The sequence below is a fragment of the Ascaphus truei genome, chromosome 2 (genome assembly GCF_040206685.1).
Source record: "Ascaphus truei isolate aAscTru1 chromosome 2, aAscTru1.hap1, whole genome shotgun sequence".
NCBI lineage: Eukaryota > Metazoa > Chordata > Amphibia > Anura > Ascaphidae > Ascaphus > Ascaphus truei.
Window position 1 is genome coordinate 272,629,005 of NC_134484.1, and position 20,014 is coordinate 272,649,018.

At 42.2% G+C, this 20,014-nt stretch overlaps 1 protein-coding gene across 20 annotated transcripts in view; it reads right to left on the bottom strand.

Moving 5' to 3' along the window:
- The window catches only part of CTNND2 (catenin delta 2), a 1,535,845-nt gene that overhangs the window by 925,285 nt on the left and 590,546 nt on the right, over nt 1-20,014 (bottom strand). The window contains exon 1 of one of the 20 annotated variants that reach the window (XM_075586243.1): nt 4,722-5,094. The exons of the other annotated variants lie outside the window; for them this stretch is intronic. Coding sequence (XP_075442358.1) covers nt 4,722-4,736 — 15 coding nt within the window. The 5' untranslated portion in view covers nt 4,737-5,094. Of the gene's footprint in view, nt 1-4,721; nt 5,095-20,014 lie in introns of those variants that run through there. 20 annotated transcript variants of the gene reach the window in all.

Sequence of the window (20,014 nt, forward strand, 5' to 3'; positions counted from 1 at the left end):
GTAGATATTGACCACTTTAATACAACCTTTTCATAAAAAAAATACTATTACCCGTCTTCCTTTTTGTATCACCTCCACTGAAAAGATTATTAATAAAAAACAATAAAGTTAAAAAACAAACAAATTACTATTATAAAAAAAAAAAAAAGCCTTTCATATATAGTAGTTTATGATGCACATTTGTTCTATAGTATACACTAAAGGCACAACATTTTGTATGTTTTATTGCATAAATGCCTAATATATAGAATAAATTATATCTCATTAATTTGGCAAATTGTGCAAATAATGATGGAAAACATAAACATGTTCAATTTGTCACCATGTGCGTGGTATAGGTAGCATAGGCTGCAAATGTAAACAATTACGCAAACTATTGAGGACATACAAGAGTCCTAGTAAAAGTAAAAGCCATTTACTCAATAGCTAAGTCTGTTAAGCAGACTGACCGCCTTCGTTTCATCTTCTATCTGTTAAGCAGAACAGCCTTGGTGCATTTTTATAAATGGTGTAATACAGATTTAAGGACTTAAGTAGTAGTAACATATCAACCATATTATTTCCATGACAAAGCCAGCAGCTTTTATATACTGTACCACAGGCAGTTCCATCGAGTCTTTGGGTGGAAAGAGGGTGATGCAGTGTTTGCTTGCTCCATGCCTAACTGTTTAAAGATTGTGTGCCATATTTACTAAGCAGTCTTCTGCCATAAGGTACCTAAAATTCAAGTCACTTAGCTGTAATGTGTCTTTCAGCGTTGGACGGTGTTTTTTTTTTTTTTTGCAAAAGACTGATAAGTAAAAATGGACGTGATTCTTAGAACCATGGTGATTTCTACAGTTGGGAGTACCATACATCTCTTGTAAAAAAGGCATTTCAACTTAAATAGGAATGCCAAGGTTTCAGAGTAGTTGAAACAGCAGCAAGGTCATTAATTTGCTGGTTAAAGCAGCAAAACGTGAACAATCCTTTTTTTTAAATAAATCCGTTTTGTAATATTAGATAATACTGTCTGCATTACTTTTTTTTACACTCAATGCTACACTGGCGACACACTTTATTCGAGCTCGGCTAGTCCCACGAATTCGGGTATACCCGGGTGTATTGAGGTTTGTGACTGTTTTCTGCCCGAGTGCATTGGGTTATTTTCCAAGAAGGGATTGAAGCATTTTATTCCCGCTGGCTGCAATACTGCACAGTATATATATATATGTACTGCATTACAATTCATGAATTTATGCCATCTGGTAGACACGCGAAGCATTGCAGCCTATTAAATCCTAATCATTATCATTTAACAGATCAGCCGCCCGTCAGCAAGGCATGAACCCAGGCTGGGAAGGCAAACGCAACGGAGCTTGTCAGAGGTGAGAAGCGGCGCATTCCAGGTATCTGCCAGGTACATACTGGGTATTTGCTCGAATAAAGTGTGTCGGTGCAGTATGTTTAATGATTTTTGTAATGTACTGATCATCCTTTGGTTACTAACAAATCTACGTAAGTACCAGCACTCACTGTCTAATGGGTAAATGATGAAAACAGTTGTAATGCAGAAAATACATTTAATAATAAAACAAACCAGAAATAAATCAAATGTGTTTGCAGAAACCAGTGTCACAAATGGGCATGTCACAAAGTGAGGGGTGGGGGGAAAAAAGGAAAAGGTGAAAAAAACATGAAACACAAGGAATATACACAAAAAACGGAGAACGGAGAGTATGCTAGGGGGACGACGTTTCAAGGGACTACAGTACCTCTTCATCTGGCCCATTCCCCCTGGTCCAAATGGTCCCAGAGGTACTTCCCTAAGCCTTCCTTCCCCTATCACTGGTCAAATCAGACACCCCTGAAAATAGATAGCCATCATGCAGTGTAGGCTAAATACAGCTAATAGCAGGGCAGCAAGAATCCACTATAGTCAATGCCTGTAGTTCAAGTACCACAGGACACTGTTGGCAATAGTACAGTAAAGGCTGAACACAGCTTGCAAAAAAGCACCAGGAGTCCACAACAGTCAATGTAAAAAGTTAATGGGAATAGCAAATGAAAACAGTAATCAAACCCTCTGTGGCTCAGCACCTCATGCTCTGTGGAGTGCTGGGAATCCAAACAGAGGCAGGGACCATCTACTGCACTTACTCCATCACCTGCTGTCTTTGTAGGTCTCCCAACACACCATTTAGATTATGAGCTCTACAGGGTAGGGATTTCCTTTCCGATTGATTTTGTTTGTTGTACTTAGTGTATTATAATTCCCTGTATTGTATTGTCTCTTTTGTAAAGCGCTAAGTATATAGTTAGCTCTTTATTAATATAAATATATATATACATACATACATACATACATACTGTACCATACTTAGAGAACACCTTTGACTGCAGCTTTAGTGAAACCTCTGACAGTTATCAAAGTTTTCACATGTTTTACGTTTTGCCATAATTTGCATTAAAAAAAACGCAACCAGCAAATTTTCTTGAACCTGCAACTTGATAGCATTGGCTACAATGTTACGCCAAACCACATATTTCTCAAAAAATGGTTTGCGTATCTCTAATGACAAATATTTTAATTAATGTAGAATTAATTCTGTTTTTTTCTCGAACTATGATATAGTTTGCGGCGATATTTTTCAAGATGACAGAGAGTCTCATCAAAATTTATCCAAACAGAACAGTATTGGTCAATCTAAAGTTATGTGAAAATGGGAAATGAAAGACACATTGATACATTGAAACCCAGTGAGTAGTAGTGCACATTAAAATAATAATGGTGCAATTCTTCTCTCTAGCCATGACAAGTTCATTTATTTAATCTACTAAAGAGTCATTCAAATTTGCCTACCATTCTGGCAGCCACAGTGAGAGTAAGAACACTTCCATCAGACCTTACAGTTCACTGGCTGCCTGGAATGTAAGTTCAATTAGTTGAATTATATCAGTTAGAAGTTACTGGTGGACTTTGTAGCTGAAGGTTTTTGTTTAATGATATGCACCAATTTTAACTTTCCAGCTGAATAAGTATATTATGAATTCATACCTCTTACATTATTCTGAGAGGTCCAATTTAGGTGACCTGAAAGTATAATAATGTCTTAGTGTATATATTAAATGTATATTAAAAGTAAATATATATACTGAGTAATATATATACGTGCTCATTTGCATGTTATTTCCCCAAGTCCATAGCTACAGTGGAAGTATTGCACGCTAAGAGATAATGGGAAAAGGTAGGGTTGCAGACTTGTCTGAGATGTGAATGTGCTCACGAGTTATGTTTATATATATATATATATATATATATATATATATATATATATATATATATATAAAAAGAAACATATAAAGTAGCGCCAAAGTGATACTTTGATAACCAAGTGTAAATATGGGATATCAAAAATGTAAATAAAAACTAAACCCTATACAAGTTTGAATGATATCCTATATGCATGAAAGGTGAAAATAAATGCAAGTTAAACTATATAACAAATCACTACATATATAACCATTGAACAAAGTGAAAAGAAGTTATTGAACCAGTCCTTTTCGAAAAAGTCCATCAATTGTTGAACAATTAATACTGGTATGGGGGTCTCTGGCAGCTCTCAAAAAGGATGAACCACATCCAATGGATACCTACAGGAGAAAGAGAAGAGAGAGCGCTAGCCCCATAGCGTAAGAAAGTACATTTATTTCTGGAAAAGGAGGGGGGGGAGAAAGGGGGGGAGGTGAGTGAATTTCCTTTCCCCCCCCTCCTTTTCCATAAATAAATGTACTTTTTTACGCTATGGGGCGTGCGCTCTCTCTTCTCTTTCTCATATATATATAATATATATATATATATATATATATATATACACACGCACACATATACATACATACATAGATACAAACATACATACATACGTACATACATACACCTTTACTCCAAGAGTATATTCAAAAGTTTTTGCTCAGTTTGGGCTGAAAGCATTCTCAATGTAGGACCATGTGAATGTGCTCATACAGGGTATTGTTACTTGCTATTAATGCAGTGTATAATTTATGAAGAGCTGCAGTGTCATGGAAGATTGAATCGACTGACATAGTAGTAGTTTTTAAAAGGAACTGGGAAACTTAACATGAGATCTGTATAACTTACATTTTCAGTGGACTGGTCAAAAAAGTGCATTCATTATAATATATATATATACACACACACATACGGTATACACACACGGGTCTGATCCCGTCTTTCGTATATCATGTGTTACATAAAGAACTAAAATCCCCAATAAAAAGTATTCATTTTTTTAATGATAATTTTACTTGTTTATATATTATGCATTTATGCACCTTGACTAACAGAAGTTGCTTAAACTAAATCCCCAGCAAGTAGGATGTTTTGAACACATAATAAAGCATTTTACGATACCACTGAAGTAAAACTGTTTGAGGTTACAATTATCTGTTTTTATTATCCTTTTCTTATTAAGATGCATGAGCATCTGTTTCCGCAGCATATAGGGAAGACATTGATGAAACTGACTGCAAATTGAATTACTTGAATAGCTGTGAGGATTTTGTTCAAGACATATGTTAAACAAACATGCATCAAGGAAACAGATTTAAAATCGAAATTAAAAAAAAAGATGCAACATCAAACCAATCTGACAAGCTGCTGTGAATAAATGTATTTTTTCCTTTGAGCAATCAAAAGCAGATATATATATATATTATTTTACCTTTGAAGCGTGCATTCAAAAATGAACACGTCTTTCCCAAACGATGCTGTCCAAGCAAGAAAAAGACACACACAAGAGAGAGTTTTCCCTTCTATCCACAGCACTAACCCAGGAAGCGTTTATCCAATGCATCAGCCGAAGAATCAATAGGATTATTTAAAGAGACAGGGAAGAAACCAGAACGATGATAGGGAAATGAGTATGAATTGCAGATTCCAATGTCTTAAAAAGAAACTAACAGTCAGGAAAACAAACACCAGATATCCACCACAGACACTACAAGCCAAGTGCTTACAGTCTTAATTTGGTAAAGAATAGAGTTCAGCCAGGCACAAAGGTCTCCATAGCAACAGGGAAGTTAGACCCCCATTGGTATTATTTATGCAACATTTCATCACAAATAGATCCTCCCACTAGTCTGGCTGGTACATTTTGCAATTTCCCAGTCTCTTCCCTCCTGATTCACACTCTCCTATTGTAACCTACATTAGTTTCTTAGAGGGCAATCTCTGTGCTACTAACAAATAAGCTTTGGTATATATTGTGAGCAAATTGTGCAAATGATTTGTGATCAGTTAGCATGCTACATCCTAACTATATATTCCAAGTCAATGAAGCATTTATTACATTGATACCTGTAGGTAGTGTCACTACAACAATTGATGAAAAACGCAATAGGGTATTTATTACTGATTCAAAGTTTTGAGCTACATTTTGCCAAGCACTGATTAGTGCCATAATATGTCATTTTAAGCTGGTGCTTAAAAAACAATGTATCAGCAACCCTTCTACAGTAGCTAAAATTATATTAAAGGTAAGTAATAAAACAACCAAGTAAAGGATGTAATCCAAAACACCTGGTTTACATTTTCTATTTCAATAGATATATTTAACAAAGAGATGCGCAAACCGCTTGAGTTTTCTTTTACACATTTTGCCCATATTGCTAAATTTCGTGACATTTTGCATGGGTTGTTAATGGGAAAAAAAAGGGGTACAATATTTTGCACTTTTACCTAAAATATTCTGAATTTTGTGAAAATGGCAACATTTTAACATTTTCGGCAATGCTTTGGCTCATTTCATAAAACAATGTAGGTCGTGTCACAAATATGTCCTGCACACTGGGGAGAAATATCATACAAAAGAAAAAGGACCCAGTCTTGCAGCACTCAATCACTCGGAATGTAATGTTGTAAATTTAAAATATACTTTATTGATAACCTTGAATAAAAAATAGGGTGTTAAAACGTAATTAAATGATAATAAACAGCTCGTGACTGTATCCTTGATACCCCACCTACGGTAAGGTGGGTAGGTGTAAATAGAGTCCCTAATGAATATTGGGGATCAAACGCTACGGATAGTAGCTACCTAGAAATATAGGAAAAAGGAGCCTCTGAGAGCCCACTTGAAGACACTCTCCTTGCGAGTGTATCCAGGCGTATGATACGCACTAAATTGATACACTGAGGATAGGTACAGTATTATAGTATGGCATAATGTGCGCTTGGTTAGACCTATGTGATGTCTGTCCCTGATATAGATATGCACTGTGTGAGCCAGGTCTATGGTAAGAACCTGTGTAGCCCCCACTGTTGATCATAGGTGCAGACTCATGGACACACTACGTAGAGAGATACAGGATAGTATGGCATTGGCTAAAGCATAAAGTAATCCTATAGACACCTAAACTGTAGGTGAGGTAGGTTGTTGTTAACCAGGGTAAACCTTAACTCGTATCAATATAGGTTGTCAGTGTTATCTGCTGTTGCTGCCCAATGGACGCTGTATTAGGAGCCACTGGGGAGAAAAACTTTTTTTTTTTTAAGTGCACATTTTCTGGTGTTCTCAGACTTTTACAAACAGTTCACACATCTCTATTCTTAAACACGTTTTAATTTTTTTTCCAAACTTGTTCTTTATTTGAATTTTTTGCAAGAAAGGTGGGGGATGGGAACGAAGAGGGTTTCGTGTTACTTTTAGTTCACATACATTTGTATACATACCTATAAAAGACATTTAATGGGGTACACATTAACGACATCACTGTTAAAAATAACTAATACAAAAAATCAACTAATAAGACTGGGAGAGGAGAAAAGAAAAAGAAAAAATGTCATTGCTTTTAGAATATTTTTCCACATGCTAGCAGATAATAAAAACGTATTAATATACCTTCGTGGAATATGGAATACCCTCTGGGTCCGCCAAGATGTTTTATACTGGTTCAGGTCCCATTGCACTGATTTACTTCAAGAGTTATACTTTTTTTAAATTTTAATTTGAAGGCTTTTATGGCTCTCTGATTTTGTGTTTTTCAAATTTGTAGGGTTCCCTGTGAGGATCTGGGGGTCGCGACGACCGCGGCGGGACCTCCCCTAACCTCGTGTTGCGCCCGCTGCTGTAGGGCACCCCCCTCGCCGGTACCGTCCGGTCTCCAGGGTTGGGGGACTCCCTCCTCGTCTCCGGTGGGCGCTCACTGAGCCACAGACGGCTCAAGCTGTGGCGGCTACTGTTGTGCATGGGCGCGCGCCCTCACTCCTTACAGAGCGCGCGCCGGATCTTGCTAATTTATTCACAGCTCCTGCAGTGAGACCCTGCCCCCAACACACACAAAGCCTACAATCAGGCTCTAAGACTGATCACCTGTATTCTTCTTTTGACAGCCTATCCCGGACAGCTCCATACACTCCTCCAGGTCTGCCCCCTCTTCCCATTCGCCAGCCGCACTATATAATGCCTGTCCTGCCATTCCCACATCGCTCGACATAGTCTCTTCTTGCGGATGTCTACTCTGGCACTTTCTCTCTTCATTTCACTCAGGTCACGACTTGGCTTGGCGGACGTCAACCTCTGGCTCTCGATCCCTGCTTGGACACCGACCTTCCGGAATTCTCCATACCCTGACCTTGGCTAACGGCAACGACTACGGCTCTTCTTTACCGTAACCGGCAAGTATTGCTAAAGCTAACGGTAACACGGACACGCTCCTTTTGCTGCAGGTGCGTGCACATATACGTCCCCACCTCAGTATAAGGGACGGGTCTGGTCTGCGGGCAGCACCGGCGTAACATTCCCCTAGTAAGGTATCTATTGCCTATATCAATTCTCCATGGTTCCCATACATTTAAGAATTTCTGAACGGTGTAATTTTGTATCCCCGTCAATTTTTCCATAAGACAGACCCTCCATATTCTTGCTTTTACTGTATCTATGGCTGGCTGTTGTTCCTGTTTCCAGGCCTTAGCTATTTCACATCTGGCGGCTGTATATATATATATATATAGTGGCGGCAGAGTTTATTCTAACTCGGCCGCCACCGCAAAGTGCGGGCAGACGCGGCTTCCTTTTTTTTTTCTGGCGTGTCGCGCGTCACCCGGGCGCCGGTCACGTGCGCCAGGCATCCCGAGGACGCCAAGCATCCCCGAAGATGCCAGGCATCCTGAAGACGCCAGGCATCCCCGAAGGAGGCTGCAGGTAAGGGGGTATTTTATTTTTGGGAGCGTGGAGCGGGCTGGAACAGCCAGGGGGTCGCGAGGGGAAGGGAAGGGGGAGGGGAAGATGCGGCTAGGATGGGCTGGCGCATGGCCACGTTCGGCGCCAGCCCGTAATGACGCGCGGAGCAAGACGGGCAAAAGTTAGAATAGGATGTGCCGCAGCAGTATATGGAACTTATTATCATTTCTATCAATATTTTCAATTGGCCTGCATAGCAGAGCCATCCAGGGGTCTAAGGGTAAGACAAATCCGAGAATTGCCTGTGCCATACCATGTGTGGCCTTTCATAGCTTAGTAACCTTTGGACACATCCACCATACATGTACAAACGACCCCTGCTGACCACATCCTCTTGTGCAAAGTGGTGACATGTTTCTGAAAAATGTGGACAATCTCAGTGTGGTGTAATACCATTGGTGGAGCATTTTGTATGCATTTTCTTTAATTAGGACACGTGGAACTCCTTGTAATCCCTTCAAATATATTATCCCACTCCTCTTGATCTAATTGTTCTCCAACGCTTCTTCCCACTTTATCATAAGTTTGGGATTTATCTCAATTTCTGTTTTAACAACCGCTTATATGTTGTATACTTTTGAGATCAGGCCTTTCTTATCCTCCCCAGAGAGGCACATATCCTCAAATACTGTATAGTCATTATATGGACCTTGGCTTCTTTTGTGGTCTCTCAGTTGAAGATACCTAAAGAAGGCCAATTTATGTAGCCCAATTTCTCTCAATATTGTCTCAAACCCTTTAATTTCTTTGTTTGACCATAGATCTTTGACCCTTGTAATTCCTGCCTTGCCGTATTCTTTAAACGCTGTTGGTTCCATGCCCGGGGTAAAGCTAGGATTCTCAAATAGTAGTGTCATCTGAGATTTTAAGTTAGTCAGCCCATGTTTAAATTTCAAGAAGACCCACATTTTTAGTGAATGTGTGATAGATTCCAGAGGCATCATCAGTTCAGGTCTTTCGTTCTTTGTTAACCATAATATCGTGTCTATAATTGACTTTGAGAGCGTATCAGACTAAATTTCCACCCATTTTTCCCTCTGTTTGTGAGCATGCCAGTGGACCTGTTGGCTTAAATGAGCCGCTTGATAATACTGCAATAAATGTGGAAGAACTAAACCGCCGGATGCCCTGGATCTGTAGAGTGTGGGCAACTTTATTGTCGCTTTTTTGTTGTTCCATATAAATGTTGTGATTTTTGTCTGTAGATCGTGTATGTCCCTAGCCCTGACCTGTACTGGTAATTTGTGGAATAAGTACAAGATTTTTGGTAGTAGGTTCATTTTAATAGCGTTAAACATGCTTTTTATGCTTCCTAAAGTGATGTATTCCTTTGTTACTGTAACACTTCGAAGGTAGCTGCAATTTTTTAATTTAAATGTGTGACATGAATACTGTTTTCTCTGAAGAAAAAAATGTGTGATGCTCTCAAGACAATTGTGTAGTTTAAAAAAATATATAATGAATTGGAAGACAACCTGTTGATATGTATATGTCCTATTGGATCAGGTAATCAGCTATCCCACAAGGCAATGAGGTAAGGATAGTTACCAGTTGATGATCCCTGGATATTGATTGAGGCAAAGCTGGAACGGACTCACTTGGGAAAGCAGATTCCACGATGAAAAGAAAGTCCTTGTAGATATCCAGCACCTCCAGGTTGAATGTGCCTCCGTTGTAGAAATCTTCACAGAAAGAGAGAGGGAAAAGAACGGAGCACTATCTCCAATGCTGTAAAAAACAGCCAATAAACCACAGGGTATGCGTTCCCAAAATAAAGCTATTTAATGGGTCAAAAATCAGTTACAAAGCACACCAACGCGTTTCAGACCTTAGTGGTCCTTTATCAAGGTGAATACACAATTTCTAAAAAGAGTGTGATTTATACTTACCCCAAAGCCGCGCGGACCAGTCGCGAAGACTTCCGGGTGCGTCACGTGTCTCGGGTGCTGACCCCGCGACCTGCGATGTCATCCCGTCGGTTGCTGCAGTGGGGGTGCATAGCCGCACCAGGCGCGCGACGTCACTACGCATAGGCTCGTGTGGGGGGAGCATGGCGTCTGTGTAACTGTCCACAAGAACTGCCAGTGCTCCTCCTCCCTCCGCCTAGATGTTACAGTGCGTGTGACGTCACCACGTCGCGCGCGTGACGTAAGCACGTCACAATGCCTCCCATTGCTAGGCAACTAGGTCAACTCGGCTCTGGGGAGGCACAATTCAATAGAAACAACTTTATTAACATAGACAGTAACACTCTCCAATCAACAGTGAAAATAAAAACAAGAAAAGACAATAAAAAAATGATTAAAACATAATGGTAATTTTTTTTTTTTTTAAAACAACATATCATGAAGGCAATTGATCAATATATGATCAATCCATGATTGAGTGACAACCTTGGAGAAAATAATTTCAATTCGATCTTAATGAATTTGTGTAATGTTTGTAGTGTAGGTGTCAGAAACTTTTATGGATAATAGTATGTCTTGGCATAAACAACTTAACATTACCATAATACAGGTAAGTTCTGAACCTATGAGAGAATGAGACTGAATTTAGGATTGCAAACCAGTTACATAGCGAATGATTATTTAAATACACATATAGAGATGAAATCTTTTACGGCTATATATTCTATATTGTATATGTAATTACGCTATCCATGGTTTGTTACTAACTGAACTACATAATCTGTGCACGTGCTGCTGACAAATATTCAAACACAAAATATGTTTGAAAGAGGGGTACTCCTCCAGTGGGCAAACAGAACTTAAGTATCGAATAGAAGAGAACCTATATCCCAGTCTGAATTTAGACCATACGGGATACGGGTTTGAAGGGTGAATATCCAGTAAAGCTCTCTTCTATTCAAAATACTTAATCTGTTGCCCCCTCTAATTGGGTTCGGCACATGCTCAATGCCCATGAAGGACATGTTGGTAGAATCGCCCATGCTACAATTACTAAAATGTTGGGATACAGGATACAGGATTTGTATCCACCAAGAATCCAACGGTTAAATTACCTAAGGGCAGTTATGTTTGCTCTAAATGTAAGATATGTAAACATATGAATAGCAAGACAGATTTTTGTTCTAAACAAACAGGTAAAAGATATCATATAAATTCATTTATTAATTGCGATACCACTTATGTAGTGTATTTGTTAAGCTGCGGGTGCGGCAAACAATATATAGGAAGGACTATAAGAAATCTCAAAGTTCGTATCCTTGAACACTTACACTGGCGACACACTTTATCGCAGTGCGGCCAGATCCGCAAGCCGGGAGATTTCCCGGCTTGCTAGTGGCCGCCCCTCGGCGTGCCGCGCGTCATAGACGCGCGGTCACGCGTCTTCGGGAGCCTGCGCCCCCTGCACGCGCGTCCAGGGCTCCCCGAGGGACAGCGGCAGGGGGTTCCGGGGGACCCGGCGGACCCGGCAGCGGTAGGGAGAGCGCCCCGATCGGAGGGCGCTCTTCCGCTGCTTCGGCGCGCGCCCGTCACACTCGGGCGCGCGCCAGGCTACTGCTGCGGCACAGAACGGGCAAATGCTCGAATAAACTGTGCCGCAGCAGTAAGGTTGATTATAAAAAAAGATATTAACCATCCTGTATCCCAACATTTTAGTAATTGTAGCATGGGCGATTCTACCAACATGTCCTTCATGGGCATTGAGCATGTGCCGAACCCAATTAGAGGGGGCAACAGATTAAGTATTTTGAATAGAAGAGAGCTTTACTGGATATTCACCCTTCAAACCCGTATCCCGTATGGTCTAAATTCAGACTGGGATATAGGTTCTCTTCTATTCGATACTTAAGTTCTGTTTGCCCACTGGAGGAGTACCCCTCTTTCAAACATATTTTGTGTTTGAATATTTGTCAGCAGCACGTGCACAGATTATGTAGTTCAGTTAGTAACAAACCATGGATAGCGTAATTACATATACAATATAGAATATATAGCCGTAAAAGATTTCATCTCTATATGTGTATTTAAATAATCATTCGCTATGTAACTGGTTTGCAATCCTAAATTCAGTCTCATTCTCTCATAGGTTCAGAACTTACCTGTATTATGGTAATGTTAAGTTGTTTATGCCAAGACATACTATTATCCATAAAAGTTTCTGACACCTACACTACAAACATTACACAAATTCATTAAGATCGAATTGAAATTATTTTCTTCAAGGTTGTCACTCAATCATGGATTGATCATATATTGATCAATTGCCTTCATGATATGTTGTTTTTTAAAAAAATTACCATTATGTTTTAATCATTTTTTTATTGTCTTTTCTTGTTTTTATTTTCACTGTTGATTGGAGAGTGTTACTGTCTATGTTAATAAAGTTGTTTCTATTGAATTGTGCCTCCCCAGAGCCGAGTTGACCTAGTTGCCTAGCAATGGGAGGCATTGTGACGTGCTTACGTCATGCGCGCGACGTGGTGACGTCACACGCACTGTAACATCTAGGCGGAGGGAGGAGGAGCACTGGCAGTTCTTGTGGACAGTTACACAGACGCCATGCTCCCCCCACACGAGCCTATGCGTAGTGACGTCGCGCGCCTGGTGCGGCTATGCACCCCCACTGCAGCAACCGACGGGATGACGTCGCAGGTCGCGGGGTCAGCACCCGAGACACGTGACGCACCCGGAAGTCTTCGCGACTGGTCCGCGCGGCTTTGGGGTAAGTATAAATCACACTCTTTTTAGAAATTGTGTATTCACCTTGATAAAGGACCACTAAGGTCTGAAACGCGTTGGTGTGCTTTGTAACTGATTTTTGACCCATTAAATAGCTTTATTTTGGGAACGCATACCCTGTGGTTTATTGGCTGTTTTTTACAGCATTAGAGATAGTGCTCCATTCTTTTCCCTCTCCCTTACTGTTTTCTCTGAAACCATAGTTTTGCTATTTTGCTAAATAATATTTAAAATAATGTTTCTTAGGTAGAGCTGAACATATACACAACGTTGTACATACTGTACAATTTCTCAGACACAATTGCTTGAGGCACATCATCATCATTTATTAGTAAATATAGACCTCCACTTCAGGGGGCATCGCAGTACTTTACAGTCAATTTAATAATAACTAAAATGAAATATAATTTTTTTACACATGAAAAAGCCAGGAAAAGACAGGAAAAGCCAGAATTATAATAATATATGATTGCATTAAATGAACAAAGTTTATACAATCAGTTTACAGATATTTCATGGACACTCAGAGATATGATTATGGGCAAATGTAACATTTACAGACAGGATAAAAAAAATTCTTAGATGTAGTAGGATACGCCTGCAATGAGCTTACAATCAATAAGGCAGAGTAAGTTAACAACATTGGGTACAGGGTATGAGAGTGTTGCTGAGTTTCAGAATGCAATAGAGCAGAGGACGCAAACTTTTTTCCCTGCGCCCTCCTGCCAGAGGTCACCTCACCCCCGCGCCCCGCCTTGCCCCCATTGGTGTCGGCTCCGGCATCATGATGTCACGTTGCCATAGCAACGTGACATCACATGACCTTGTGGCGTCATTTGACGCCGCGTTGCCATGTCGATGCGTGTGGAGCCAAGTTAAGTAAAGGTTTACAGAGGCCCTGCAGCTCCCCCGGCACTTAATTTATGTGCCTTCGAGAAGCATGCAGGGCCTCTATAAACCCCGTGCCCCCTCACCCCCGCAGGCAGTCTCAAGCCCCCCACGGTGGTCGCGCCCTCCAGTTTTCACATGGCTGCAATAGAGCAGCTGTTCAATAACCAAACATCTGCGAATGGCAGCAAACGGTCACATTCTTAGGTGCCCTTCGGCAGCTGACATATGCTAACGCCTTTGGGGTGACTCAGGTGTTATGTCTCAGAGATTCTATGGTACAAATGAAAAAATCAACACACAGTACCTCAGTCAGGCATGAGCGGGGGGGGGCTGATGGACTCCATGTGGTCTGTGACGTGCCTCTTGTCCTCATGCTGTTAACCCCTTCCATACTGGCTTCATGGACAGGGGCAGTGAAGACATATTGGGGAGTCTCTCTTAGGCCATGATTATACATAAAAATGCGAGCTGCACCGCACACCGCCAAAACAAAAATTATACATAGCTGGATAGCGCTTATACCAAGCGCAACTGTCGTGCCACTTGCTACTGCAATGCGGGCGACAGTGGAAGCATTTTGCAAATTTGTTTTCTGGTTGCGACGGCTGCGTCACGCGACACGGCCATTCAATCAAATAACTGATTTCAGTCTGCAGCCACGCACACAGTAGCATGTGCCTGTGAATATGTCGCTCTGCAACGTCGCTAATGTGACATCACAGGAGCTCGCGCCCTGCAGTTCGGCTGTATAATCGCAGCCTTAGGGAGATGCCTTTGGATCTCAGGTATTATGTCCCAGAGATTCTTTGGTAGAAATGAAAAAAGAGATAAAGCAACTTGCCTAAGGTCACTAGGATTCGAACAAGGTTCATCCACGTCAAACGCGTGTTTTGTTTTTTAAATGAATAATCCAAAAAAATCCAAACAAAGTGCTGAAGATCAGGAGTACAAATGGGAATGCACCTTTACAATAATTACATTTTGAATACAAAAATAATCTCCCTTGACTTTAGTACAAAACCTACCCCCAGATTCATCTTTGATCTATATGGAGTTAACACCCATTCGGGTGTGCTAACCCATAACAGAGCTTCATGAATAATCCCCATTAGTGAGAAGCTGACCTGCTGAGCATAACACTTAGGGCCCTATTCATTATACTTCTAAAAAGCTACCTCGGCTTCAGAAAAAAAAATGGGACTGCGAGAAAAATTTACACTTTTTGCCTAATTCAATAAGGAAAAGTATCTGCTACAGTTTCAGGGGAAGAGGCAGTAGCAGTTCCTTTGTCATGGACCCTGAAGACTTTGGAGGACCTTATCGTGGATTGGGTAAGTAGTTTGTAAGACACCTTATGGTCCATTCATGTGATTGGGTTGTAAGATGTTTTTCAGTGCCGTAAGATGTCTTATAGCATAGCATCACTTCGTAAATATGGGCCTTCATGTTTCTTGTGTCATGAAGTTATTTCAAATCTAATATTGTAATATAGTCCTAGCTACACCCTGACAAGAAAATCTATATATCACAGTAGTTTTCATTTAACTGTCATATTTTATATCACCATTAATATATACTGTATATACATTATTGGACATTTAAAAAAAAAAAGTGCAGCATCCAGATGAGAAACAAATTCAAGTCTGGTGACGAGGGTATACCCCAGACACAAATATATCTATTAGGAAGAGTGAATAGGAATTGTGATAGTGATAAAGGAAGATAAATGTGCAGCAAAGCTATTTTTAACCCATTGTTTTTGTGGTTTGAATTGAAGGCTGCCAACAGTATTTAATATTTTGTATTGAAGGACAAGACTAGTGGGAGGATCTATTTGATATTAAATAAAGCTATTAAAGATAACATGCCAAACATTATTCCAGTAAAGAACCTGGGTACATTTTTATTTTATTTTACAAAAATTACATAAAACAAACAGTTCTCACTTTGTCTTCTGTGCTGAGATGCTTTAACTATTTCAAGCTGTACCTACAGTATTTTGTGCTTTGCTACGAAAGTACTTTTTGTACTTCAGTCTTTAGAGTTCATTCACTTTCAGCAAATAGCTTGTTACAAGCACACATAATATTACACTGCAAATAGTTCTGAATACAGTCACGCTCAGTAGATGGGGAAGGCCTTGGATTTGGGAAGGCCTTTGGTTTTAGAGTCTCTCTATAATGGGGAACCTACTTCGCATGCCATATGGTCACCCAGGGGGAGAATTAATTACACATTACTCAACGCATCTCCTATCTCTACATACTTATTATTTTTTTTTAAACAATCTTAGCATTATTATTAATATTCATGATTATAGATTAAAAGAAAATTTAGCAACAAGACACCTATCAAATATTTCAGTCTGAATTTCGATCCCCTCTTTGCATTTTTCACCTGCTTAATAAATATAGCCAGGTATCCACATGGCTACTAATCCTCTGCCTAACACGTAAGTCCTGGTACCAGCGCAGTGTTAGGGTTAAATTTGCCCATGCTCCTGCAGTAAACAACTCCCTTGAGTGACAGGGGGCGGGCCTAAGGCCTGGGTACTGCCCTATCAGGGGCTCTGACCTAGGACCCTCCCTTGGGTAGAAAAGGAGCTGCAGAGCCTACATTTAGTCAGTTGTTGGATGTGTGGAGCCAGGGATCTGGTTCACATTCCTTCCCCTCCCTCAGGGGAGAGGGATCAGCTACCCCATATTCCACCAGGGAGTATTGGAGTCAGGGACCTTTGGGGGCTCAAGCCCTAGGGGTTGAGTCCAGGGACCAAAGTAAAGAGTATGCTGATATGTATGCTGTGTACTGCTGTACTTGCTGCAATAATGAACCGTTCCTGTTTTTATACTCCTGCCTGAGGCTGCAGTTTCTTCAGGGAAGGAGTGAGTGGTTTCCACAGGAGACTGTACTTATTCCTATTGGCCCTGTGGGAATGGAGGCACTGTAACACCGAGCAAAAAGCTGTAAAGATCCCTAAAAGCCTGCCATGACTATCCCCAAACAACACCGGTGGATGCTCAGAACCTCCTGTGAGCCATACAGGTAGCACCATCACCAGGTAACCGCAGGAAATCTCCTTTAGGGGGGGGGGATGGGTTACATAAAAATAAGCAAATGGGTCTGAAAGTCACTGCTATCTGTATGCAAGAGCACTTGCTATAATTATTTTAAGAACAAAAATGTATTCGCAATGCAAGACTTTTGTTTAATTAAAATGTAGCGCTGTTTCCCCCACCCTATGGAAATGTGGCAGCTACTGAGTGTGGTGTTGATTTTCCTGTGGCTCACAGGAGGCCTGAAGCTCCGCTGCTGGGAGCCTGGGGTGTACCTGATCCATGTGGTGGCAGCACCTCAACCTGTGAGGGATCCTGACAGCGCCATATAACCCCTTCACAGGACCCAATGCAATAAGATCACACACATGTTTTAATAACAGTTTACTGAACACAGGTACAACTAGATATATCATTAACCCACATACAATATAGGCCTCGCACGGGCGTTGCCCCACCGTGCCCTTCAACCATAGTGTCCACCCCTGATGGGATTTCCGCAAAGTACTGAGGTTACCCTGGGCACCAACCTCCCTGGTGTCCACAAGAGCCAACCCACCCAATGTGTGAGACAGCGCTGCCCACAGTAACTAAGTATTTTAGTTGGTGCACGTTGTGAGGTACCTGCTCAGGTTCTCCAGCACCCAGTTATGGCCAAAAAGCAAAAGGGATCCACTGGTCCAGCGACGTCGATGTCAGCGAAGCCTCCGCCTCTGCGTGGGGTGAACTCTGGTAGGAGGGTCTGACCTTTGATAACTACCTGGGACTTGTAGTTCCCCTGCTGTGCTATACTCCTAATGGCCTGTGCTTGCATTTGCTGCTGCACATCCCCCCGCACTCTCCCCAGCCTCCGCTGCCTATGGAAAGGTAAGGGGACAAACAGGGGATCAGGGGGGCCCAGGCTATACTCTCCCCTTGGTGAAAGAACCACCGTCCCACTTGGGAACGACATAACCATCAAACACCATTTATATAATTAAAATGCATGACGTACATATACAACTTAACGCATTGCAATGGCTTTATATCAGATTGTACATTTCTGTGTATTACAATGACAGATTTAATTTTGCTACGAGACAACTGCTAAGCTTCGCAGTGGGGTGCCTCTAACGAATCATAGGTTACGCGGTTGGGAGGGTACCTCACTCTTTGGCTTCTGCGACGCTCTCCTTTGGCAACTCCCTCTGGGGAGTAATAATCATTAGCTTGAGGCTCGGGCATAGGGGGTGTAACAGTGTCTGACATGTCTCTTACGGGTATAAAAAAAGGACTCCCAGGGTCCAAAGGAGGGCTCATTAGAGCCACCTGAGTAGGTGTATGCTGCCTGGGCCCATTACCCGTGGCTCCTTCGGGAGGTGCCCTGTGACTGTGGTCTGTACTACTAGAGAGCTCTTCCATAGGGTCCTTGGGTGCTTCTGTTACTATTTCTCACCTTTGTTAGTCTACGATAGTGCGGTAGTGGTCCTGCCCCAGACAACAGTCTGCAAATTGCTGAGCGGCGTCTTCAAATGTCACTATACACTAACTGTATACAACTACAGGGGAAGTGTCCCTAGCAAGGGGTTTCCCTGTAGCAGCCACAATCTGATTAAGTGAGTGGGGCCTATCTTGTACCTAAAGGGTTAATTTGGCCTAGTCTGGTGCCACAGACACCCACACCCTACCTTCCCTTTCTCTGTCCTGGCTCCAACTGTCAGTCCCTTTAACTGTCAGAATTCCAACTATCAGAATTCTAAATGTCATGCATCTCTCAGCCCTATTGGTTGCCTGGCAACATGTGGTCTGCAGCCCCTGAGGCTGCTGGGACTTGTAGTTCCCCTGCTGTGCTATACACCTAATGGTCGCTGCTTGCGCTTGCTACTGCGCATCCCCCCGCACTCTCCCCAGCCATCTCTGCCTATGGAAAGGTAAGGGGACAAAGACATTTTAAAAGGCTGTACAAATTTTTGCTGAAAACAGTTTCTCCTCGTAAAAGAATAACCTAGCCTAAAATCTGCATAAAAGCATTAAAGTGGCCATCCAAGCCGGCAATGTTTTTTGCGAAGTTTAAAAAAAAAATTGTATTGAAGCAGGGGGTCTCCGGAGCTGAACACCATTAATATCAGTCACGGTAGTCACACTGCTCAGCTAGCAGGTATCACATATTGCTGCTTTCAACACTCCTGTGCCCTGCAGGCCAATAAGAAGCTGTGACGTCATCAGGTTTGGCTTCTGTCACGCCTGTATGCCCGCAGACCAAGCTAGACCCCAGTATTGAGGTGGGAACAGTATTATACCACACACCCACAGCAGTGGGAGCAAGCCTGGAGTGTAGTATAGCATTGCTGGGCCTGTTGGAAGAGTTGTTAGAGTATACTTGCAACGCTTGGGAATGTCCGTAAGAGTAGTTGTGTCCGTTTGCCAATGTTCGGGAGTCCAGAGGGTAGAGTCGTCAGTGGGTAAGCCAGGTCCTAGGAAGCCAGGGGTAAGCAAGGTAGTGTGCATAGCAGGGTTAACAGGGATACCAGAGAGCAGAGTAGTCCAGGACAAGCAGGGGTCAAAGCCAGGGAAATCCAAGATAGCACAGGAGCAGGAAACACAGGAACGGGGAGAGAGCACAGCATAGGTCAGGTACACACAGGGAAACAGGAACTATGCAGAGCGGGGAAGAAGTGGACAGACAGGGATTATAAAGGAAGGTGCACCAATGAAAGAGAGGGGAGGAGCAGAGAGAGAAGTGGGAGAAGATAGAGATAGGTCAGGGAGAGAAGAGGAGGAGACAGAAGGGGCAGTCAGAGGAATAGCCTGTAAGGCTTGGGGGCGGAGACAGGGAAAGCCTGATAAGAGGAGTCTGTGCGCGTGCCCCCTGTAAGGTGGGATGCGTGCACACCGGCTGCAACACAGGAATGGCCCGCACGGAGCAAGGGAAGACCGCAGGAGGGACAGGCAGCAACGAGGAGGGGAACGCGCGCGCGCGGCTTGCGCCCGTGCGATGGCGAGCAAAGGCAGAGTGGAGGGATCAGGTGAGTCAGCGGAGGGGCATGTGGGCGTGCCCTCCATGGGTTGCGGGAGCGCATGAGTCGGCCGCATCACCAGGTGCGCGGAACGCCGCGCCGCGGGTACCACGCAGGGAGGGGGCAAC